The sequence below is a fragment of the Lytechinus variegatus genome, chromosome 12, assembly GCF_018143015.1.
Source record: "Lytechinus variegatus isolate NC3 chromosome 12, Lvar_3.0, whole genome shotgun sequence".
NCBI lineage: Eukaryota > Metazoa > Echinodermata > Echinoidea > Temnopleuroida > Toxopneustidae > Lytechinus > Lytechinus variegatus.
The window spans coordinates 28,437,916-28,464,543 of record NC_054751.1 but is presented as its reverse complement, the minus strand read 5'-3'; the positions used below and the strand labels follow the sequence as shown (position 1 = coordinate 28,464,543).

General features: G+C 36.2%; 1 protein-coding gene across 1 annotated transcript in view; it reads right to left on the bottom strand.

The window, feature by feature from the left end:
- Positions 1-1,581: 1,581 nt before the first annotated feature.
- Positions 1,582-26,628, bottom strand: part of LOC121425605 (dnaJ homolog subfamily C member 21-like) — a 40,775-nt gene continuing 15,728 nt past the window's right edge. Inside the window, exons 4-19 of the mRNA XM_041621723.1 lie at positions 26,356-26,401; positions 23,883-23,993; positions 23,171-23,196; positions 21,839-22,075; positions 18,528-18,832; positions 17,778-17,934; positions 15,865-15,910; positions 14,426-14,516; positions 13,581-13,631; positions 12,398-12,488; positions 11,860-11,964; positions 10,487-10,665; positions 9,796-9,885; positions 9,186-9,288; positions 8,219-8,424; positions 1,582-7,749 (exon numbers count right to left, since the gene is read on the bottom strand). Of these exons, the coding sequence (XP_041477657.1) occupies positions 7,626-7,749; positions 8,219-8,424; positions 9,186-9,288; positions 9,796-9,885; positions 10,487-10,665; positions 11,860-11,964; positions 12,398-12,488; positions 13,581-13,631; positions 14,426-14,516; positions 15,865-15,910; positions 17,778-17,934; positions 18,528-18,832; positions 21,839-22,075; positions 23,171-23,196; positions 23,883-23,993; positions 26,356-26,401 (1,968 nt within the window). The 3' untranslated portion in view covers positions 1,582-7,625. The remainder of the gene's footprint in view (positions 7,750-8,218; positions 8,425-9,185; positions 9,289-9,795; positions 9,886-10,486; positions 10,666-11,859; positions 11,965-12,397; positions 12,489-13,580; positions 13,632-14,425; positions 14,517-15,864; positions 15,911-17,777; positions 17,935-18,527; positions 18,833-21,838; positions 22,076-23,170; positions 23,197-23,882; positions 23,994-26,355; positions 26,402-26,628) is intronic.

The following is a 26,628-nucleotide window of genomic DNA, read 5'->3' as shown; positions in this document are numbered from 1 at the left end:
GGGTGGAATAACTTTGGTTCCGAGGGGAGCAGGGGAACATCTCACCGAAGCAACCATAGCGGGAACCATAAGAGACATTTGGAAGGTACACCAATTGAAAATTTTATTTGTGCTTGCTTTGGGATAAAAATATGTGGAAATACACTGCATAGAAGTAACGTGCATACCCTATCTACACCCCGCTCCCTCCCCTAGACTATGGTATGCTCTGGTTAGCTGGAAGTTCAAGATCATATTGTACATTATCATATATTACTAATCATAAATAGTAATTTGTTTTCTTCAACAAAGAATACATTGAATGAAATAACAACCAAAGAGGGCTTAATTTGTTTTTGTCTGGACACTGGGAATGGGTATGAGAAAATGATACAGTACGCCTTCAAGAATTCACTCAAAAATAAGATGGAGATATGTATTAAAGTGGGGGAAACCAAGAAGATTATTTGTGATTTTTTTTTCTTGAAGTTGCTGGTATATTCCTAAAGATAAAAATATCTTTTTTCAAATGCCATTCTCCCTTTTAAAGGGAAGTTCACCCTGAAGAAATTGTTTTTGTGAAAATAGCAGAAGGCTTGATAAAATATTGGAGAAGGTTTGAGGAAATTCCATTAAAGACTAAGAAAGTTATTAGGGTTTTAAGTTTTGGATTTGTGATGTCATAAACAAGCAGCTGCCCCATATGCTTTGGAATTAAAAAGTGTGAATTTTTAATGGTTCATGACAACTTATTTTTGCTTTCTTTATAGGAATGGGTGTGAAATGATTTGTCTATTGGTATACTGTAGGTACAGTAAAACTTCCCCTTTTAGTGCTTTTTCTTAAGAACAATTAATCTTATGCCCAGTCACAACATCAAACCACCTCCAGACTGACTGAAGTTACAATTAACATACCCGTTTATTTCCAATTGGTCTAATGCCAGTTCGTCCAATAACCAACTCGTCTACTATCATCTGGTACGATGTATACCATCAGTTCGTCCACTATCCACATGGTCTATCCACTTCGCATTTTGTCTAATAACCAGTCGGTCCAATAGCCATTTAGTCCATATACCATTTGGTCTAACTGGACTAAGCGTTCATTGGGCAAAATTATTGAAAAGAAAATAGGTATTAGACCAACTGGTTGTGACACGAAATGGAAATAGACAAAGTGCTTATTGGACCAAATGGCTTTTAGATGAAATGTTGGACAGAATGGCATTAGACTAAATAAACGTAGACCATATGTGGTGAGTGGACGAGTTGGCAGAGGACGAATTGGCAATTTACCGACATACCATCTGCCATCTCGTTGGTATGACTGTATCATTAAGATCTTATCTTCTACAATAATTTTCAACCTGATGGGGGTCCCTGTTTCATAAAACTTGTTATAATAACAAAATAGCAATAAACCTTTCAAGCTACTGAAATCACTCATTTTGATTGGCTGATAGTGAACTTGTCATAACAATTGTGCATTCGTTATTATAACAAATCTTTATGACAGAGGACCCTGATGTGGATAACAAGACCAAAAGCACTGGTTTTGTAAAAACACAAAATAACTAAGACGTTGACAACGCAGACTGGATCATTTAAAAATTGTGTTTATTCTGGCAGATCTGCTTTTGAAAGATATGGAGCCAAAATTACAGTGACTCCTTAAAACTTAGCAGCTACTTAAACAAAATGTTTTATTCCCATTACAATAATAATTTTCTTTTACCACTTTCAAGAGTAGAATTCTATTATTCATAGGTAATATCTATGTGCTTATACCAACCAAATAGGCTATATATTTTGCCATAGTCAACTATTTATTATGATTGTGGTATCGATTCTTTGAAATATCTTCAAGTATTGATTGCATTAATTATGCCTTCTCGATTCCCCCCCAAAAAAAAAATAATAATAAATAAAATAAATGAAAATATTGAATAGTTTTATTGATATAAAAAAATAAGACTTATAGGCCCAACTGTAGGAAAATTTGATTTTGTAGTCTGAAAACCATGGTTAAAGTAGATTTCATTCTTTAATTATGCTTAATTTGGTAAATATATTGAGGAAGAGCAAAATAATGAATACCCACTTCGATAGATTCTTGCATGTTGGTCCATTCATGCAGTAACCTTTATAAGTAACCTGCAAGAATGCACCACTCTGTAATAAAATCATGCATTCATTTTAGGCCCTTTGGTTAAAATAAAATATACATTGCTTTAAGTGTAATCAATGCATGAAATGGCGAAATCATGACTTCAGACTACAGATTAAAATCATATTTATGAATTAAAGCCTATATTTTTTATTTAGTATCAACAGTATTTCCATGTCTAACGGTGATGGCAGCCCCCCTAAACCTCTTGCTCTTTTTCATCATAAATAAGAATCACATCTAAAACGACATGTAGAGCATCTGGAACCCATGAACATAGACCGACATACATCACTGCTGGGCTGTTCTTACCTTGTATCTAAAAATAAAAATTTGAAAAAATTAGGACAGCTCAAAAAAGAGTGGCAATCTAGAAATATGAAAATGTTGGCAACATCACATTGTCTGAAACAACCTCCTAATTCTTTTACAGATATATTTCTGTGCAAAAGATGATTTCCAACTGAAGTCACACCTCTATAATAGAGTTTTTCTCAGCTGTACTCATTTTTTCTTTTAAATTTCAAGATTTAATTCTGTATTCCGACAAAGTTTTAACAGCCCAACGATGACATGTACTGTACGTCCTATCCTACTATATGACGGACAGTGTACATAAGAACACACATGGTCAAAGTTGCAGAAATACAAGTTCATGCTTGCACATGACATTATTGCCTCAGACATTGATAATGGCCCGGTCACATCGTTCCACGCAAGCCTTGCGGGCAAGCTGAGGGCATTCTCTTGCAACTCGCCCGTAACAAAACAAGTTTTGAATGTGCTCAAAACTTTTCTGCGCACAAATGAGACTTGCGATTGCTACTGTGGGCAACTGCTAGCGAGAAACTGTCACTGTGGGCCACCCCTGGGCAATGCGGGTAGCTAAAATAGTCACCGGCAAATTACATGCAAGGCTTGCACGGAACAATGTGACAAGGGCCTTAAGATTGATACAAGATTTCAGAAGAAAACACATCATCCTAACAAGCCGATTGGCTGACAATTAAAAAAGAAAGTAATTCCTGATGTCAACATTGGTTTGGTCAGAAGTTTGTTGGGGCATTGCAATCAACTAGCAATCAATTGCAATTTAATTCTACGTCCCACAATCAATCACAAGTCTGGCGATCAATTGCAAATTTGCACTCAATTTATTTTATCTTTCATCAGGAACGAAATATCTATTTGCCATACATGTAGTTACAATTGATCTATCAATTGTAAAATTGCAATAGAAATGTGCAATTGATTGCAACTAGTTTCTTGCAACACCCCCTTACGTATCCCATAGCAGAACATGTTTCTATGGATTGCTTGAGAAATTATCCCCTCATTGTGGGAAATTAATCTTCAGAAATACACTCCTGTAAGTTATTTGAATCCCCTGACAATAAGGCCTGTATGCTGAAGTCAGTTTAATTTAGGCCATGGTCTAACTCTGTGCCAGAACTATGGGAAGCTTAACATTTTGTTAACATTGTATATATATATATATATATATATATATATATTTTTTTTTAATTTACAATATTTCCCCCATGTTTTAAATGTGACGAAAACTATTTTAGTAGTTATTCCCAATCAACTATCAATGATTTTAGTATTAATTGAGGTGGTAAGTTGAAACTGTACCAGAGATTTGTATCACAATTGGTTATACATAATTTAACAACTTTGGGCCAGAGTGTAAATCAAATTGGAGCTCAGAATACAGGCCTAAGAAACACAGTCCTTAAAATCTTAAATAATATAGTAAATAAATAAATCCTTATCTTATTTAAATAAGCACATGCAATATTCCAATAGTCCAATCTAAAGGGTCATTAAAAAAAAACAGGCTGAAAAATATGTAAGGTGTCATTATTACATTTGCCAGATTTTTCATTTCATACAAGTTTGATTTATGGGAGGTTGATGGAACTATCTAATTCTTATCAAATCAAATATTCAAATTTCCTCTCATTTGAGTTCAACAGTCACTCATGTTTTATTCCTTGGCATAAAGAAATGTCAGTTTATCACATCAACTTCAGATAATTTAATATTAATTTTTTTATACTTTGTAAATTTTTCCAATTTTTTAAAACTGAGATTAGACCATATGTGATCAGACTAAACAGAAAGTTAGCAAAGTTACCAAGAATGTGGACCATGAAATAATGTGAAGGAAAATAAATAATAAAACCATTATTTCAAGACAGATCATATTACTTTACCCCCTTTTTTGCTCTCCAAGGGAGCATTTCATCAACATTTTCATCCAACAAGGTGTAGGATCTGACAATTTTCCTTGATTTTGATTGGCCGAGACCCACAGTTACTATGGTTACTATAGTAACTTTTGGATAAAACTGGACTGGACTCCCCTGACCAATAAATATATCACAGTTATTCAAATGAATAAACATTCGTAAGATAACATTCAAGCATCAGATTATATTATTCTTCACCAGCCCTAATTTCTATAAATTGATAAAATCGTAAAGCTATCAAGTTGATAAGTAGGTGGTAGAGAACATAAAAAGGAAATACATCTGTCTCAAACTAAAATAGAAAAATGACAGTGACATTGTTCAGTACCAAGTTAAAATATTTTTTTGCAAAAAATGGAAGGTTAAAGGGGAAGTTCATCTTACAAAAAATTATTGTAAAAAGAGCAGAAAACATAATAAAAAATATTGATGAGGGTTTGAGGAAAATCCATCAAAGATTTAAAAAGTTAAACATAAATGTCATTTTTTTATTTGTGAATTTAAAAAAAATCAATGAAATGTAATTTTCTCAAAATTTTTTAATGGGTATTATTTTACCTTCACTATATTGACAAATTATTTCACCCCCACTCCTAGAAGAAACCTTTAATCATCATGAACCCTTAAAAAATTACATTTATGCAATTTATATTATGTAACATCTGGGGCAGCTGAAAATTCTAATAAGTTCCTTAATCTTAAATGGATTTTCCTCAAACCTTCACAATGCTTTTATTATTTTGTTCTGGTAATTTTTACAACAAACTTTTCGTCAGGGTGAACTTCCCCTTTAAATCTCCCTATTGCCAATACAATATTCTACAAAACAGAAAAGTACTAATCTCCAGTTCATAAAATGCTAAAATGCCATGACAATTTTTCTATCAGCCAATCAAATGCCATGATTTTATTATCTTCCAGTAAAAATTTGTAATATTCTATCAATAATAGGTTCAAGAAACAGGATCATTTTGTGTTAAAGGCAATACAATATGATCTAGGGTACTGATTGATGAAAATTGTTATCAATGACCAATTCATGTTGAAGTTAAAAGCTTATAAAATAATGAAATTTGATTGGTGAATGTCAAATTTGTTATTGAAATCATGTATTTGATAGTGCTGACAAGTTTACAAAACAGTATATCCAAACAGAAAATATACAATTGAACAAATTATTTTGCTATTACAGTTGTGCAAGTCTATGGCAGAACAGGTACTAAATTTTAGGATTGATTGTAATCAATAATCAGGGAGGTGTTATCACAAAGAATTAAGAGTCGTGATTAAATCTCAGATGCATGCAGTATATAATGCATCACCACATTGGTTTGATCATGCGCAAGGGATGTGCACTACCAATCAGATTATGTGTTAGTGTTTGAGCACGACTTTAAGACACACTGAACTCGTTAAGAAACACCACCCCCATCTCTTTATGAAAGGGGATCAAGAATGTGTTATGTAAATACATATTTAAAATTGGCTGTCACTTTGGTACATGGTTTGCCGTTAGTAGACTTACAGAGCACTGATCTCATTTAAGAAAAAATGATTTCAGAAAAAATCAAGCCAGATAAAAAGTCATGAAGTGAATAAAATAAAATTTTTAGCAACAGATTATGATGGTGCAACATTGCTGTTCAGAATGTGGACAATATAATACTAAGAATATGTTGGAAATGTTAGACACTTATTAATCTCCGTATTCTTTCATCAGCTAATAATCTTACTGCTGTAATAAGAGATTCATCACCTTCTTTAAAGGGGAAGTTCACCCTGACAAAAATTTTATTGTAAAAATAGCAGAAAAAATAAAAAATATTGCCAAAGGTTTGAGATAAATCCATCCAAGAATAAAAAAGTTCTTAGAATTTCAATAATTTTATTTGTGACGTCCTATGCGAGCAGCATTCCTAATAGCGAATGGTAAAAAAAAATCAATGAAATGATTTTTTTTCTCTGAAATTTGAAAATGGTTTTTACTGTACCTTTTGAATATCAATAGACAAATCATTTCACACCCGATCATGAAAAGAAAGCAAAAAAGTCCTCAGGAACCATTATAAAATGAAATCCATGCATTTCATACAAGATAAGGGGCACCTGCTCGTTTATGATATCACAAATCCAAAACTTACATTTCTAATAACTTTCTTAATCTCTTAACCGATTTTTCTCAAACCTTCACCAATATTTTTAAATATCTTTTCTGCTAGTTTTACAACAAACTTTTCTTCAAGGTGAACTTCCTCTTTAAATTGGCTAATATTGTACTGGCAGTAGGGAGAATTTATGAACAACATCCATTTCTGCATATGATGATTTCATCTCTTGCCTGTGTGCTCAACTTCAACAGAACAAAAAATCTGACTTCTGAAAAATGATAGACTTTAATTGCTTGATTGAATATATTCTGCCACTTCTTGCTAATTGAATTAGGATGTACGTTTGGTAAGAAATTTTTAAAAATCATTGCATTTTATGTTTCATTGCTGCACATATTGAATCGGGTACACGTTTTCACAAAGGCGATTGATGCGAGATCCTTCACTTATTAGCTGGAGATGCACAATTTTGGTCTGGAATAAAAAGATAGCGATCACTCTATCACATGTCTAGAAACATCAGTTATGTTATTAAATAGTAAATATTATTTCATAATCAGACATCTTCCTCTAGTCAACTCCCCATAGGATAACTTTATCATAAGCACCTTTGGTACAACAGCCATTGCTGCGCTGATGTGACTCTGAAGTTGATATTTCTTCTACACCTTCTCTGCAGCTGTCCTTCAATGAAGGTCTCACGTGCCATATTCAGACGTGTCGTCCGCTTGCTCTGTTTGGTGTTGTCGCTCGTTTCTCTCCAAACAACTTCTTCCTCCAACTTGTTCATAAACGTTGCTCAATTTTTTTTCTTTTTCCACTGCTCAGTATAGCAAAAGCATCTTTTAAAGGAAAAAAAAAAACGATCCCACCAATATAAAAAGTCAAGTCAGGGTATGTCATTTTGTTCTTCTAAGACCCCTGTTTTATATTAATGTCTACATATTTATATATAAAAAGGGGACTCTTTCGTCCAATGTCTTTCAAGTTTTATCCCGTAAGTGAATTTTCTTTTTTTTTCACGTATGGGACATTAAAAAAAAAAAAAAAAAAGCTTCCACTCTTGAATCTTTGTTGTCAAACAACATTCAACCTCGGGCTGTAGAGGGCGCAATTACTTCCTGTCGATGCCCTTGGATTCGGGTAGATGTTTGTAGCGGCAACGCTCAGCATACCAGCAACCTGTGGTCCTCCAGAAGTAACATTCATCACCGTTTACTGGTCCAGACATCTTGAACCTTTTAGCATTGGAACCAAGAAAGAGAGATAAAGAAGAAAGACAGAGGAACATTTAGGAACAATCTTTCAAATTTCAGTCAGAACTGCTCTAGCAACTACCCATCTATAAAGTCCAATTTTGGTCCTTTAATCATACAGTCCAACCTCTCTTATCCGGACACGTTGGGACCAGCACCAATCTGGATGAGGGATTTATCTGGATCTGGGAGACCCAATATCTAATACACGCAGCTCCCTAATGGAAGCTACATTTTGGGAATTTTGCTCAGTGAATTCTACTCTATTTATTAAGCTATAAATACTTTCAGCCCAGACCATCCCTTTAATCTCCTTTATATTTCTCAACCACTTTGACAAAGGTGGTGAACCTTTGGACCGGAAACTTGAGGACGTAGTCAACATGGTTCACAAACCTCGAACATTGGTAAAAACAAAAGCACGACAAAAATTCCAGCCCTCTGTACTTACGCTGGGTCTATTTGCTGCTTGGTTTTCTTGTTAACATTGTTGTTGTTGACTTTGCTGGCCGACATCTGCGCCTGTGGTTTCCTGAGGATCAGGTTCTTGTAGCGCATGTCCACATACTCCTGGTGGTCGTTGACTGGAGCGGTTTGTTGTTCTATAGGGTTGTCTGGGAATTTTATTAGTAGCTGCTTCCCATGCAGTTCCCGACCCTGAAATCAAGATACAGATAGAGAGAGAGAGAACCATTTGTCACCATAGTGAAGTGACATCATGGAACAAAGTTATAGGGCCCGTTTCCTAAAGAGTTACAACTGTTGTAACTTTGCCATTATGGCAACTACCATGGTAACAAGTCTCAGCAGCCACTCATAATCAAGGTTACCCTGGTAGTTACCATTATGGCAAAGATGCAGCTGTTGTAACTCTTTATGAAACGGGCCCAAGGTGATGATTTTTTTTTACCACATTGCTAAGAAAGCATGAATGCTTGTAAGCAAGCAACCAACCAGACGAATTACAGCACAAGATCCTCTCCGAGGGACCTGGTATTGAGGATTAATGCCATACCAAGAGGCTCTAGAGCACCATGGGGGAATCAAACTCAGCTCACCGGAATCTAAAAATGCTCTACTGACTGAGCTGATTAACAACTGTACTTGCTTGTGTGGTGATCAACAACTTTTTATCAGAGTCTATTCGCTCTACAGTAAATACAGCATAATTACCTTGGCTTAAGCCTGGCTTTAGCCAAGCTACTGTTACTCGCTCAAAGCTTTTATGAATAAATTCCTGCAAGGTACCCATATACCTTACCTGTATAGCACAGTGCGGATCAATTTTTTGGTGAAGGAAATTAATCCATTTGACCCCAGATTAATCAAATTTAACGTAAAATACTATTCAGAATCTCTGGGACATTACGATGACTCATATATTTCTATCTAAGCAATCAAGAAGTGCTCACGCATACCTGTAGTTTGTCCATAGCTCTGCTGGCCATTCTGGGGTCCTTGTAATTAACAAAGGCACAAAACTTTTCTGGCATTCGTCTCATACTGGAGACCTCGCCAAATCTGTCAACACAAATAAAGATCATAGTATTACATAAACACAATCATATCACTTCTGAGTCAAGTTTGAAGTTGAACCCTCAAATGGTTCCTTAGTTATCTCAAGAATAGGATACTTTCAGGTATACGATAGCCAGAACCTCTACAATGACGCTGTTACCCGTGAAACTTATTAGGTCATCATCACTCCTATATGTGTACTTGGAGAAAGTTTTAAGTTGATCCATCAAACAGCTCTTTAGTTACCATGAGAGTGAATACAGACAGATGGCCCTAAAACATAATGCTTTCAGCAACCAAATGTGGCCAGATGCAAAATAACATGAGAAACTTTATTTTATGTAGGATATTTCAAGCAATAACCAATTTCAATACTTCAGATGTGTATGAACTAGTCACTAATAGATACGAGACAATTCATATGACATACATATATGTGCATAATGTTTTAAATCAATTAAAAATGAATTACCATACTGCAGCTTAAAACATCAAAACAATTATACTCACGGTTTAAAAAGGTCCTTTAATTCCTTTTCAGTAACTGTTGGTTGTAGATTACCTATCCACAAGGATTTCAAATTTTCAGGATTTCTTGAGCTGGAGTTCAAAGAAAACATCATGGAACTAGTAGTGAACCCCATTAAGACCGGGATTACTGTACCATATGTGATATTTCTTATTACATAAATGGATCATTAAAAATCTAAGAGTGAAGGTCATAAGTAATATGAAAGCCGAATCACTTTTTCTCAATCATTTTGCTCTTAAAATTGGAAATACCAAAAATATAAAACCACTATTTTAGAATGCAATCTAGCAATTTCAAAATTTAATTTTGCAATGATTTTTTTCAACCATATGTTTGTTCTTTTTTTAACTATGTAAGATAGCAAGAAAAATAAAATACCAATTTGAGAGAAAGCTGATGAAGTCAAACTTTTGTATGTCTATGGGTTAAAGTACTATTTTGGGTTACGTAGTCCTCCTCATAGAAATTCTCAAAATTGGCAACGCAACAAAAGTATATACAATCATAATCTAAAAATGCAAATTGGCAATCTTAAAATTAAACTTTGAAATTACAATTGTGACCCATGCTTTATATTCATATTCCATTTTCTCAAAGTATGCAAATGTATAGAAAATTAATGACTATTGCCAATGTCATGATAAGAAGAGATTAAATCAAAGGACTTACTCAAGCTTGCTCTCTTGAATGGTTTGGGTTATGTAATCTTCTTCGTCTGAGACGTAAACTTCATCCATTTCCCCGTTGACGGGTAGATCCCCTTGTGCGAGTAGGTTTTCCAGTGCTGCTTGCACTGTGTCAAATTGTAAGATAGCTGCTTCGCTTTGTTGTGCACCAAAACCCATTTCCTGTAAGGGAAGAAGGGAACGGCATTATTCATCCACATTGTGCTGCACTAAACCCAGGTGTAGTAAATGGGTATATGAATATTCTTTCTTTGAAACAATTTTATTCTACAGCCACGGTAATATATGCACTTAGCACCTTGGGATCTTCGAAGAGTACAGTGTCGCTATTTGCACCCAAGATGCATTATTATCATTGCTATCGTAATATCAGAATGTAGAGATACAGTGCTATTTTCCAAAAGTATCATAATGTTCAAAGAATAACCCTAGAAAGCCATACCAATACTAGCCTATTATCTAAACAGAGGCTCCAGCTTTTGCCTTTTACAAGTCTGATGATGTTACGCAAAATGTCAGCAACGAGTCTGATGCTGGAGGTCAGCCACCGCCTACACACTGGTCTTTTTTTTAGTTCTTGCTCTTTTATCAACTGATGGAAGTTTTTTATAACGAAAAAACCAGCAGCGAGTCCTAGTCAATTACAAAAATGAACTGATGCAAGACTGGAGCAGAGAGGTGATGCATCATTGCAGCCACATTGCGGTTTGTGTAATGGCAATATAAGAACAAAGACGTTAAAATGCCTTGCTCCATAGAACTGCTGTGACAGAGATCACATAGTCTGCAGGCAAAGGCCCTGATTGAAACTTTAACAATTGGAAGTTCACAGAAAACAAGAATATAAAATATGATATTTCAATTTCAAGAGCGTCTTCACTACATTATTCATTGTAGTCTGTGCATTCAGACCCTTTAATGGGAGTGATGGGTTTGTAAGACAGTCTAGGGATCGCAATCCTGTCTTTTAAGGCTCAAATCAGGTGCTAGACCAGGCCCTAGAATACTTGACCACAGTACCTTCAATCTCACTGAAGTTATACCTCATACTTGGTCTAATACCTAAAGTACTTCGTCTTTTTCCCATCAAGCATAATGCCCAGTTGGTCCAATAACTTCTTGGGTCATTTTTCAATTTGTCAAAATGAAATTTGGTTAAAAAACAGTTCATCTAACCACCTAGACTAAGTGGTATGAATATTAGATTAAATGTGTAAAGCCCAACTGGAAATTAGGCAAAATGCTGAATTAAGGCATTGAGACGAACTTGAAGGAAAAGAAGGAATAGACCATATGGGATCAGACGAAACAGAAAGTAGACCAAGCTGGTGTAGACCAATAAGATTAAACACTCACCATAAGCCGATAGACTCTGACTGTCCTCAGCTCTTGGATTGCTTCAGCACAGTTTTTATCAAGTTTCAAGACATGCTCAAAGGATGCCTCTGCATTTGTATAAAGCTGAAAACAAAGAGAAAGATCATTAGGCATTTCATTGATGCTGAGATAAAGAAATGAGAGCAAGTTGAACAAAAACTTTAAGCATTTTTTAACAGACCAACAGACTAATCAGAAAGTGATTACTAGGTCTCTGCCGAACTTCGTTCAGGCGAGACAAAAAGGGGAACAACAATGTGGGGCAGTAAGAATTTGATACCCCCATACCAGTCCAGGGGGCCATTTCATTAAGCTGTTCGTAAGTTAAGAGCGACTTTAAGAACTGGTGATCCTTTCTTACATGCTAAACCATCGCCAATGTATATACAGTGTACCATTTACCACAAGAAAGGATCACCAGTTGTTCTTTAAGTCGCTCTTAACTTACGAACAGCTTTATGAAATGCCCACCTGGCCTTGGATTGACATTAAGCTCTGATAAGAAACTCTGACTCACTTTAAGACCACTCAAGGCACGGCCTTTTCGGTAGTGACCCTTTGGCCATGTCTTGTCCAAGAGGATTGCTTGGTCAGCATCACTTAGTGCACTGTTTGAAGAATAAAAAAAAACATGCATTATGTTATTAAAGATGAATGAAAATAACAGCAATGAACACTGGTTCCATTAGAAAGTTTGTAAACCATGTCAATTGTCACTGTTTCACCCTGGATTGAGATCTGGGTTCCGTTTCATAAAGATTTGTTATAATAACAAATACAAAATTTCTTTAACAAATCTGCTATCAGCCAATCAAATGGAAGCATTTCGGTAGCTTTTAACTGTTATTGCAAATTTGTTATTGTAACAAGTTTTATGAAACGGGCCCCTGGTGGTTACATAAACTGAACTTTGTAAACTTACGAAACCTTAGCTGAGAAATCACACAGCAATTACACAATTCATTCCTGAATCCATTGGCGCATACACTTTATTCATAAGCACAGACATTTTCGTGGTAGTTTTATTGGATTCTTTAAGAACTCATTTTGAAGTTGTTACTACAACTGGCATCTATCTTTAAAGATGAATGTGATTCTGGTTGTAAATTTGGGTGATGACTGACAGCAACATCTCAAAAGGGCTGTCTATGATGCACATAAGAACTAGTCTTGCTGAAAAGCAATGCAATCACCAAAAAAGCAATGCAATCACCAAAATCACATCGATTAACTAAATTCTTCCGCAGGACAATTGCGGCTGAACACGTTTTCCCCAAACTTTTATTATTGCTAAAGACGAGATTATGAAATGATTCTTGGTCATAAAACTATTATAGCCACTTTCAATACTCATAATAATTTCAAGTTCTAATTCACAAACAGGTTTTATAGACAGTTTCCACCTGGCACTGGAAGGTCAATGTACAAAGCTTATGTAGTCAACAAATTAACCAAATAGCTACTAGGATCCAGTTGTCCCTGTAGGGCAATTCCATGAATTATGTATGTCCGACCCCCTATGGGACCTTCATTTAATTTTCTGTCTGTGATTTCTTGTTCTTTTGATAGTCTGTAATGTTCTCAAAATATCATGACTTGGTTGGTTTATGGCGTAAAGAAAGACTGGAGAAAAAAGGTTGATCATTTTATGGAATTGCACTGTACAAAGCCTAAAGGATTTTAAAGGGATTTAAACTTACTGGTCATACATTTGTAAATGATCATAACAAAAAGAGCGATTTCCAAAGAACCTGTCAAAGAAAACAAGAGGAGAGATGGACAGTTAATGCTCATTCCGACAAAGCACAAAAATATTAATAATAATAAATACATGTAATAATAGGCATTTACATAGTTTCATATATCTAGAAATATTCTATTTCTAAATATATGACACATATATTTCTAGAAATATGGCGCATTATCATTATTACCCAGGGTTTAGCTCGAGCTGCCTTTCAGCACTCATGCATTCAAGGAATTAATCATGCCGGGTACCCCTTCACCTCACCTGGGTTGAGTGCAGCAAATGTGGATAAATTTCTTGCTGAAGGAAATCATGCCATGGCTGGGATTCCAACCCACGACCCTGTTTCAAAGTCAGAAGACTTATCCACTGGGCCACAACGCTCTGCAATTTATTTATTTCATATTTACTTTAATCTTATATTGCTGAAAAATTAATGGGATATGAAGCTTCAAAACCCTGGGGAAATACATATAAACTGAAAATGGAGACTAAGAGTTTAAGCATTTTTAAAATAATTTGTCACAATCCATTACAGAATGATGACGTTATGAGAGTTAGGATTGTCTTTATTAACTTTCGATGGCAATCCTCCCATTGGCAAGGTTGCCTAGAATTGGCAACTCTCAAACTCAACTTTTTGTTCGTTACCTGCCCTTTCAGATGACCTGCACCATGCAGTACAGTACACAGCAATTAAACGTGACACTGATTAGTATGAATGATTGATACCATCAGTTGTAAAGATAGGTCCTAAAATCAATTATTTAGCCTTGAGGAAATGGACCAAGATCTTACCTGAAATCCAATGGATTTAGGTCTATTGCTTTTGAGAAAAATTTGATAGCTGCATGGTAGTTTCCCTCGCTGGCCATCTCATTGCCTTTCACTGTGGAAAAAGCAAAATAAATGAGGGTAATATGATTAAGAAATCTTATGTTTGTGACAGAATTATGAGAGACAACATGTCAGCTAGAGACTTCTGAGTGGTGATCACAATTTCACAGAAATACAAAATTTGTTAAGGCCAAGTTAGTTGTCTTAAAGCTAAATTGAATAAAAACTATGCACTATTCATTTATTTGTAGGTTTATGTAAATAAGGTAGTATTGTCAGTTATAAATAAATACTAATAACAATAATAACAACAACAATAATAATAATATAGGTATTTTTACCCAGTAGAGGCCAATTCAGCTCCAAAAAGTGTCCTCCCAGCAGGCCCTGCTATTACTATAACTATCTGGCTCACCTAACTACTGGCAAATCTTACAAAATAAACTAACATTTATCAAATAAAAGAACGCTTATTGCAAATTATGCAATAAACAAGATTACAGATTAAAATAAAAATTTCAACTTTTCTCTGCAAGGAGTTGTATTTACAAACACTTTTATTTGAAATTATTGGTGGTCTGAAACCGTTTTTAATCATGATGCACGATGATCAGAATTTTTCAGCTACTTTATCGCTGACCACAATAGCTATAACACTGGTGAGACATTGCAACATAAATGTTAATGACAAATGGAGAAAAGATCCTGCAATATTTGCTCCGGTCTTAAAGGTCAAGTCCACCCCAAAAAATGTTGATTTGAATAAATATAGAAAAATCAAACTAGCATAACGCTGAAAATTTCATCAAAATCAGATGAAAAATAAGGAAGTCATGGCATTTTAATGTTTTGCTTATTATTCACAAAACAGTGATATGCATAATTCAGTGACATGCAAATGAGTCAGTCGATGATGTCCATCACTCACTATTTCTTTTGTTTTTTATTGTTTGAATTATACAATATTTTTAATTTTTTACAGATTTGACAATGAGGACCAACTTGACTGAACCATGTAGTACTAAACAATGCTAATTCCACATGTTCAGGGAGGAATTAATCCTTGTTTCACTTGAAAATGGAAAGAAAATTAGAATATTTTGTATTTCATGTAATAAAATACAAAAGAAATAGTGAGTGATGTCATCTGTTTCCTCATTTGCATGCCGACAAGGATGACCATATAACTGTTGTGAGAAATTAAGAGAAACTTTAAAATGTCATAACTTTCTTATTTTACATCTGATTTTGATTAAAATTTTTCAGCGTTATTTATGCTTGTTTGATTTTCTTTTTATTACAAAAAAATTTTTTTGTTATGGTGAACTTGTCCTTTCCCATCTCAAGATTTTTTTCTTTCTTTTCACTAATAAAAGTTTTTTATCAAATGGCCTACAAACCTGCCAATTTTCTGCTTTCAAGAGTCTGTGGATCCATATCCTCTATCTGTACAGGAAGGAGAAGTAAATAAAAACTTTCATAAATTTGTTTATCTCTAAAGATCTATTCAAAGTACAGATACAAATTGATATGAAAGCTTATTCAAATGTGCTTTGTTTGGCCTTATAAGATTTTGAAATAAAAATACCAATTTTGATTGTTAGTAATATAGTAAACTTTACAGAATGGCTGTTTAATGTAAAGAGAGACAGACAATTATAAAACCCATTTAAATGAGATTATTCACTAGCTCAAAAACTTATGAAAATTTGCAATGTATGGAACAATGACTACATAATAGTCATAGGAGTATTATTAAAGTGATCGGTTAACATTGGTTTGACTTTTAAAAAATCTGAGCTAGAAGGTCACACTTGTCACCTGTGTCTGTAATATGTTACAAAAATGAAGCCCAGAAAAAATTACGTTCGAAAATAATTATTTAGTGCTTCAAAAATTGAAATATATAGTGACTGGAAACACCATCTTAATTTCATCCCATACACTTATGTGTAGTATTTAGATGTCTATAAGACACCTATTTACAAAATCAGGGTTTGCCTTGTAGTTTAGATTTCCATTCTCAATAATGGTTGTTTTCAGGGTTTATTAGTTCTAATACATGCACTTGTACACATGTTTCATCTTGGTTTGAGATTTTTTTTAAATCAGTTGCTCACAAAGTTAAACAATACCTTTAATCTTATAAATAAAATAAATTAGTTATCACCATATTAGACTGGGGGGGGGTTCATGTAAAGATTTGTCAGTTTTCATTGACAAGCTACATAAATCCTAGCAGCTGATTGGCTCAGAAAACATCAATATCAGTGACAAATCTTGCAATGAAATGCTTCCCTGACATTGAGACCAAAAAGCAATCAGTGTCCCGTACCACAAAGATTAGCTATTGATCGTACGCTTGAGTTTTACGATTGATTGTACATTGTAGTCAATGGAATCAATGGTAGAAAAATTGTTTTACGATCATTACCAAGTTTTGTGTTTTGGGCCCCAGACTATTTTTGTCAGAGTTAGCAAATTATTTACATCATGGGTTGTAAAACTTTGATGGCAAAAAATATATTAACATTGTGTGTAACCACAGACAACAGACATGATGTTTTCAAGTAAAGTAAAATAAAAAAAAAAAAAAAAAACGGAAAAAGACTCCTAGTGCAAGAAGTATGAACATGTAATGCTGGGGATATCACATAAGCCCAGCATATAATACACAATCCTTTTGCAAGTCCATTTTCGAAAAAAAAAAAAATTAGCATTTGATATGAACAGTCCAACCAGCTTTATGAAACACCCACCTGAAACATTTCAAATCAGTGATATCCATGAAATATGGTTTTTGCACAAAAAGAAGAACATTTGATGGACTGATCATGTTAACAATATAGATGTCTCTGAAAAGGCCAATTCATCCCGGTCTTTACTACATACTATAGCAACTTGACATACGGTTCTTGGGCCACATTCTTCATAAAAACGCGTAAGAGACAGTGGCCCTTACTGGTGCTGTAGAAGGAAAGAGAGCATGAGGACGCCAGTGCTTGGCATTCCTCTCTTGGCTTAGTGAAGCTACTGGCATACAGTCCATTGACATCATACGCCATTGCCAAAAACCATAGGAGGACATATTTTGATTGGCAATGTCAGATTCTGGCATCACACTTGAATGGAATGCAATGAATATTCATGATGTACCTTGCTGAGTCCTCTCCATGAAACCTAGCCTGGGTCACTCACTAGGTTAAAAGACCATAGCTCTACAGATCAAAGCTTGAAATAATGTCTTCTTCAAACTGAGTCGACATGAACAACATCATGAAAAGCAAAACTCAAAGGTAATTAGCCTACTTACCGATTCAGATTCTTCTTTTCTTCCTTTCCCTTTCTTTTTGGTCTTTGAAGCAGGGGCAGGGGTCTGTTTTTTGGCTACGCCGCTGGCAGCTCGGGCAAAAAAGGCACTGTTCATATCTAGACCTTGGGTTTCTTCATCGCTTTCTGAATCCGACATCCTGGAGACAAGAACAAGCGGAAATTAAAGTTACAAGATAAGGAGATGCAAGAGCAAGAGCAAGGACCAGCTGCTATGCCTGAGATTTTCTGTGACTCCACGTGAGATCATAGGCATTTTGTACAATGAATATGATAAAAGGCCATGATATAGGTGTGAGGAGATTTGAAAGAGGGGGGGGGTAGAGCAAGAGTTCCAAAGGAGGGGGTCTCTCACCTCAAGCGCAAGACTTGGTACGTCTCCAAGGTGCACATGCATGGCCGAAACAACAACCTTACATTTGTTCCAAGAAATGTCGACCAAATCAAATGTTGCAAGAAAATAAGGCAATCTAAATTTTCATGCAGTCCCTGCAACTTCTCTCTCTCTCTCTGTCCCTGCTGCATCCTAACCTCTATGTACATATACAACTCAGTGGCATATACAGGCGGGGGTCAAAGTGCATGCCCCCTCTATATTTTTCAAAATTGCCCATTAAACATTCATATTAATATAGCTAAATCTAAGAAATTTGTCATTTGTGCCCCCTCTTTTTTCAAAATCCAGGATCCAATGCTGGCAACTGAAAATTGAGCCATTAAACTCTTAACCTACCCAGGATTGTGTATATTGGGGTTTCCTGCGGCTTTTTTGGTCTTTGTCTGCGTTTTCCTTCCCTCCGTCTGCTTGGCTCCATCGCCTCCGCCTCCTTCTACTACACCTTCTCTCCCTCTCCCGTCTCCTTCCCCCTGCTGATGGCCATCGTGGACCTCCTTTCGATGGTTGGAATTGCTTTCAAAGTGTGAGTTTATATTGGTCTGGGAATGGTCGTCGGCCGATCTTTCGCCGTTGACAGCTTGGGCCTTGGAAGACTTGTCAATGGGGGAGCTTGCCGTTGAATCTCCATTTAACGAATTTGCCTGTAAGGGAGGAAACATACAGGGCAGTTAATAAAGCCCCAAGTTTCTATCAAAAACTTTAAAATGACTGCACAAAATCCTATTTGAAGTTTTGAATGCAAGAAAAAGAGAGGCCCTGTGACTATTCTATCCCTTTGCTCCTTCACAAGTTGTCAGACATTTTACACTTTCACTTTCTTACCTACCCCTCCCCCCTCCCAGAAATTCTTGAATACAGTGAACTCCCACTAATGCAAAGTAAGTAGCTTCTAACAAACAATGTACTATACCAGGGTATAGTACATTGCATAATAGTAATTCATATTGTATATCAAATAACTTATCACAGAATTGTGATAATCCCATTGGGTATGTGTGCATAAGAATTGCATGCAGGGTAATGGTAATGGATTCCAGAGTGCATAGAGCAATGCACAGGGTGCAATACATAGAACTCTCTAGCAGACGAAAAGCAAAATTTTTCAATCCTGAAAAAAGCTATAAAGAAGGAAAATAAACACCTTTATGTAAGTTGGGATGTCTCAGACTGATTAATACAGATGAATGAAGACTGGTTAAATACAACAATCTGTATGGAGATTATTGGCGCACGCATGGTGCGTTGGGTCGTGACCTCAACAGTGCCGCGACGGACCATGCGTGCGACTGCACCATTATAAAATAGCCCTGCGACGATCTCCAAAACTGAGTTCATTCAGTTTATAAAGTTAGTTCTGTTCGGTTGGTAGTTTCAGGCAGTCAGTTTCAGAGGATCTCTGGTAAACAGTTATACGTTGAGTCAACATGGATCTCTAGTAGAAGTCGTCATCCGCATCGGTCGTCACCCGCAACGGTCATCAGCAGCTATGGATACCAAGGATCAAGGTAAATCCTTGTCTATATCTATATTTCAGACGGGTGACGTTTACTACAGCTACAAACTTTTTAATTTCCTTAAACTATCTTGCACATACAAACCTTCCATTCCATCTGCCAAAGTTTCATAACCACAGCACAGGACACAATAAATATGCTCAACATAATCACATGAGCGAAACGGCCACCGAGGATGCGAATGTCAAAATCGGACAAATCGCTCAGAGCGAGACAAGCATTGGTCCACAACATGGCTCACAGCTGAAAAAGCACCGCCTATATCCATAAAACATTACGAGGCACACGTGTAGCAGACAAACACTGTCAAGCATTTCTAGAATAGATTGTGCAACTTCAACCACAGGATCATTTGTGCTGCAATCCATTGCGAAATCCCCATGACGAGCTTCAATGCAAAGCAATGCAACCCAGTTCCGCAGATCCAACAATAACAGGATGTGCGGATGTTTAAGCCAAACAGAGGAACCGTTATGGAAGTGGCTAGACAGTCAGAGAAGGTTACACTGAGGCTGTCTGCTGAACAATCTGTGAACAAGATCAGGATGAAGAATGCTATCTTTAGACAGCCTTGATTGGTTTTCATGATAACATTAGATCTGACCTTTGACCCAAGTGCCTCTAAAGGCTGGTTCCAATGGGCAATACAATGGGACCTTTCACATATGTCACATTTTCCTCAAATTGCTATCCCAGGGAAGCTGTGGATGGATCCAGGCACCTTTAAATCATGTGTCCTCAAATGGCTTTTTGTGCTCTTATAATAGAATAGGATCTATTGAGAATGCATTCTTGAAGAGATCCAAGTATTGTATGCCCAGCTGCGATCGCTGATCCCTGTCATGTAATTCATCATTTAATTCAGAAAGCACTGCAAGGGCAGTCTGCTGTGCAAACCCTACACTCGCGTTAAGGGTCTGAATGTGCAGCCTATAATGCCTTGTGTACTCAAGGACCTCTCGCTCATGAATTGAAATGGATTGAAACAGCAAGTTTTATATGTGCTAGTCTTTAAAAGGAGACCCAATTTGTTTTATCATAATAGTTTCTATCATAATAGTTTCTATCAGGGTCTGTGCCTGCAGATTACTGCCAGGGTGTTATTAAGCCCCCCCCCTGGTGGTGGTGCAGCAAATGCTCATTTGTACAGTTAAGAGAAAGAAAGGTGCAGATTTAAAGGGGGAGTGAACAGTTTGTGGTCGCTCATTGACTGTGTGTTATAAATATATAGTCTTACAATATTCGTTTTTAGATATCTACTAATACTACAGAGAATAATTTGACCTACGATTGCATTTGTATAGAGAAACTAAAATGTTTTAAGAAGAAAAGTAATTGTTTTGCTACTTGGTAACATAATTATTGCGGTATAAATGTATTGAGTAGTTAATTAATAATAATAATAATATTCCGCATTTATATAGCGCTTAATACATCAAAACAACGTCTCTAAGCGCTTTACAGACATATCATTACCCCGGTCATCGGATCCTTGCATGCCCGCATACAATGTATGCACCTTCTCCACTCCCTGGGGAGCATTCCAACAAGAGTTCCAAGACTCAATTGCTAGGCATACTACATATAGGCTTTCACATCCTACCGGGTACCCATTTAACACCTGGGTGGAGAGTGGCAAAGTGTGGATTAACGCCTTGCCAAAGGACGCTAGGCCATGGTGGGATTCGAACACACGACCCTCTGATTACAAGGCGAGAGTCAGAACCGCTACACCAAGACGCTATAATTAGCATGTTATCATACAAGTGGGTCTATATTATTAGACTACACTAGCATTATGGGTCAGGAAACTGGCCATGTATGAGTAGTTGAGGACTCGTGATGACACTATTGGTTTGTATGTGCTTTAACAATTGACTCTTTACTCAAAATAGAATATCTCTCCATCTCTAATCCCCTCCCCTCCCCTCCAAGGTATCCATTAACCTCACCTGGGTTGAGTGCAGCACAATGTGAGTGAATTTCTTGCTGAAGTAAAACACGCCATGGCTTGGAATTGAACCCATATCCCTCAAATTGAAAGACGAGAGTCAGTGCCATTTGACCAAGACGCCTCTACATAGCACCCATTGATAAGAGACACCTAAAAAATTCTTGTAGCTTGGGACTTACTTGTATATTTTCTTTATTTGTTATAATCTCCTCTTCTTCCTCTTCCTCCTCCTCCTCTGAAGATTCTGGAACGACTTCTTTCTTTCCTTTCTTCTTGTTATCACCTCCACCATATCGAACCTCTTTCTCCTGTTTTTTCTTCGCTTTCCTTCTTTTCTTCCGCTCTCTCCGCTTTTCTTTTTGTTTTTTTAGTTTCTCCTCCTCTTTCCGTAACTCTGCTTGGCGCCTTTCAGCCTCCTGTATAAATGAGAATGAATCAGAATTACCTACCAATGAAAGATTTAGGGAAACCTTGATAATGATAGGCATTTATATAGGCATGGTCACACCGCCTGAGCATTGTTGGAGCGGTCGTGGAGCGGAGAGAAAAAGATCATCACCGCTCGCCACCGTTCACTATTTTCGATTTTGATTTTTTTTTTTTTTCGATTATGTTTTCAATTTTTCCCCCAATTTTGTGAGCGAAATTCGGCCCTCTTTCCCTACCGCTCCAAGACGGCTCCAACAACGCTTGGGCGGTGTGACCATGCCTTAACACTGATGAACTAGAAAAAATCTATTCCAGAGCTGAGGAAATATCCAAATATTGTGACATTGCAACTTCAATCAATAGACAATATTTGGTCGATCGCTTATCAAAATATCAACACAAGTGACTTTTCAATTACAAGAAATTTCCCTTGAAATTCTGTCAGTCTTAGCTGTAAAATTGGTACCTGGCTCCCGTAACACGATTGTACATTGTAGCCAAAGCAATCAACCACAGACAAATTTTCTACGATCACTTCTAAGCTTTGTTACGGGCCCCTGGTGGTTGTTTCATAAAGCTATTAGTAAAGTGACACATAACTTTTCACACGACTGGAACATATTCTTAGGTGCCAATTAGTCACATAGGCCCGAATTCTGAAGTCAGGTTTAACTAGGACCATGGTCTAACTCTGTGCTCAAATTATGGGGAGCCAAATGTTTTAACAATTTTTTTAAGTTGTATGTTTCTTATGTTTACTGTGCTCTTTCCTGATTCATCGATGGTGGAGACAAATATCTATTTATACTTCCGACACAATTATGAATGTTTTGAGAGCCAAATAAGCTAAAATATGATATCTCTACTGTAAAGTGATTTATGTAACAATTGGCTATCCATACTAAAACCACAACTTTAAACCGGAGTTTAAGTTATACCTGACTTCAGAATATGGGCCATAGCACATGAAAGGGTCACCAGTTCTGTGTAAATTTATTTATATCCTATGAACAACTCAAAAAACACCCATCAGCATTCATTATTGACATTAGACACTTCCTGTAGATCAAATAATAACTTACAGTGACAGGTGGTGGACTTGAATTATCTGTAAAAAAAGAAGAGAAAAAAAAGGGTATGAAGAACATCCACATTGTTAACAGTTACATCAATTTTTTCTTTATCGCAGAGCTGTAATTATGTCTGCATATTATTATCGACCGACCAAAGGGCCAGAAACCTGCTCTTACAGTCTGAGGTTGTTGATAATACAATCATTCATCTCCACTTAAAATTGATATACTGAATACTAAATTCTCTAATCTGCTCTGATCAGGGACCAGCCTGTTTGAAAGGCCGTCATCAGAACCACTACACCATGACACTCCCTGACTCCCTGTCATTTGCATATAGATGGAGAGTTTGGGGCTATGCCCACCCCCCCCCCCCCGAAAAAAAAAAAAATCCACCACCAAGAGAGAAAAATAATTAAAGAAAAGGAAAGGGAAAATGGTGAAACATTATATTGTTCTATAGATATTTTATCAAAATCTATTACAAAATTAGCTTAAATCATATTAAGAGGGTCAAATCTTTGCTCATGACGTATCTAAAGATTTTGCTTAAAACATCATGTTTGGCCCCCTCAACTTTATTTAATTTTTTTTTTTTTTTGGGGGGGGGCTCATTACGAAAGGGCTCCCCGTTGTAGTAATAAGTACCAGCTTTGGCATGGAAAGAGTTAATAATATCAGGGTTCCCAGATGTCAATGTAATCATTAATCATATAAAAACCTTTCTCTCTGCTTGACTTGTTGTCTCTAAAAGCATTAGGTCTGTAGGAAAAATCAGTGCTGCTATCACTGTCTGTATCATCAGCAAAACTGTAAAAGCCATTGGAGAAACCTAAAAGAAAGAATAAAACAATTGAGATAAAAAGGCATTACAGGAAAGAGAAAATTACATGAGATTTCAGGGCTATTTTTTGGCCCCAAAATGCCCAAAAAGGGTCTTGGGAAAACTGCAAAAGGGCCCCTGGAATTCTTTACAGGGTCCAATGTCCAACTGATGTACAATGTAACAAATTTGAGCTTGATAAGCTCAATAAGTAACCCCAATTTTTTTTTTTGGGGGGGGAGGGGGTTAATTTTTTTCCTGTAGCATCAATGAGTGACTTGAAAACTATTTTTTTCTTTAAAGTCATCAATAAGTAACTTAAAGAAACTTTTTATAATATACCCTGTCTGTATGTATCTATTATATGTGTTAAACAAGAGCAACACGGGATGATTAAAATTTTCTGATTGCATGATTATTTGAGTTGAAGTGAATTGAAATGAATTGCTTCCTAAAATTCCAATATTAAACGAAAACACATGGAATTTATGTAAAAGGAAATAAACATATTGCAGTATATTAACACGGAAATGGAATATTAAGAATATAGTGATATATATATATATTATATATCATCAAACACTGCAGAAAGAGAAAGTAAAATGGGGATATTATGGGAACATGGGATAGCATTTGAAATATCCAAGACTTTGAACCCCCCCTCAAGAAAAAAAAAAATGTCATTCGAGAATGACAGAGGATCTAAAAAAAAACAAGTGGAATGCCTCTGGCCGTCTCACCTGCATCACGCGGTTCAATATAGCAGCAGTGCTGACTTTGCATACTACTCTAACTCGCACAAGATGTTCAGTGATACATGGTTACTCTTATGTCCTCTTTTTATGAACTAGACCAATAAACTTACAGAGATATGATGGTTATTCAACAAAAAACCCCAACATGGCCAAAGTTCATTGACCTTACATGACCTTTGACCTTGATCATGTGACCTGAAACTGGAACAGGATGTTCAGTGATACTTGATTACTCTTATGTACAAGTTTCATGAATCAGATCCATAAACTTTCAAAGTTATGATGGTAATTCAACAGATACACCCAATTCGGCTAAAGTTCATTGACCTTTGACCTTGGACATGTGACCTGAAACACGCACAGGATGTTCAGTGATACTTGGTTACTCTAATTTCCAAGTTTAACGAACTAGACCAATAAACTTTCAAAGTTATGATGGTAATTCAACAGATACCCCCAATTCGGCCAAAGTTCATTGACCCTAAATGACCTTTGACCTTAATCATGAGACCTGAAACTTGCACAAAATGTTCAGTGATGCTTGATTACTATTATGTCCAAGTTTCATGAATCAGATCCATAAACTTTCAAAGTTATGATGGGAATTCAACAGATATCCCCAATTCGGCCAAAGTTCATTGACCCTAAATGACCTTTGACCTTGATCATGTGACCTGAAACTTGCACAAAATGTTCAGTGATGCTTGATTACTATTATGTCCAAGTTTCATGAATCAGATCCATAAACTTTCAAAGTTATGATGGTAATTCAACAGATACCCCCGATTCGGCCAAAGTTCATTGACCCTAAATGACCTTTGACCTTAATCATGAGACCTGAAACTTGCACAAAATGTTCAGTGATGCTTGATTACTATTATGTCCAAGTTTCATGAATCAGATCCATAAACTTTCAAAGTTATGATGGGAATTCAACAGATATCCCCAATTCGGCCAAAGTTCATTGACCCTAAATGACCTTTGACCTTGATCATGTGACCTGAAACTTGCACAAAATGTTCAGTGATGCTTGATTACTATTATGTCCAAGTTTCATGAATCAGATCCATAAACTTTCAAAGTTATGATGGGAATTCAACAGATATCCCCAATTCGTCCAAAGTTCATTGACCCTAAATGACCTTTGACCTTGGTCATGTGACGTGAAACTCATGCAGGATGTTCATTGATACTTGATTAACCTTATGTCCAAGTTTCATGAACTAGGTCCATATATTTTTTAAGTTATGATGACATTTCAAAAACTTAACCTCAGGTTAAGATTTCGATGTTGATTCCTCCAACATGGTCTAAGTTCATTGACCCTAAATGACCTTTGACCTTGGTCATGTGACATGAAACTCTAATAGGATGTTCAGTAATACTTGATTAACCTTATGGCCAAGTTTTATTAACTAGGTCCATATACTTTCTAAGTTATGATGTCATCTCAAAAACTTAACCTCAGGTTAAGATTTGATGTTGACGCCGCCGCCGCCGTCGGAAAAGCGGCGCCTATAGTCTCACTTTGCTTCGCAGGTGAGACAAAAACCACACTAATAATTACAAGTACAATAGCGTGAATTCATAAGAAGCTTAAGGTATACAGTACATACCTCTATTTCCACAAAAGACATGTGCAAATAAATCAAACATCTGTTCCTGTATTTGTAAAATAGTTTTGAGTGGAGAGGAGGGTGGGAGGGCAGAGGGGAGGGGTGAGAAGAGAAGAGGGGGGTAGGGGTGATCAGGTAGGGAACAGAATTGTGGGGGAAATGGGAAAGATGTAAGATAGAACAGCAGAAAAAATAGGGAGTGGATAAAAACAAATCATCAGTAAAGTATGACATGATATAAACTTCATACTTCTACATGTATGAAAAAAAAAT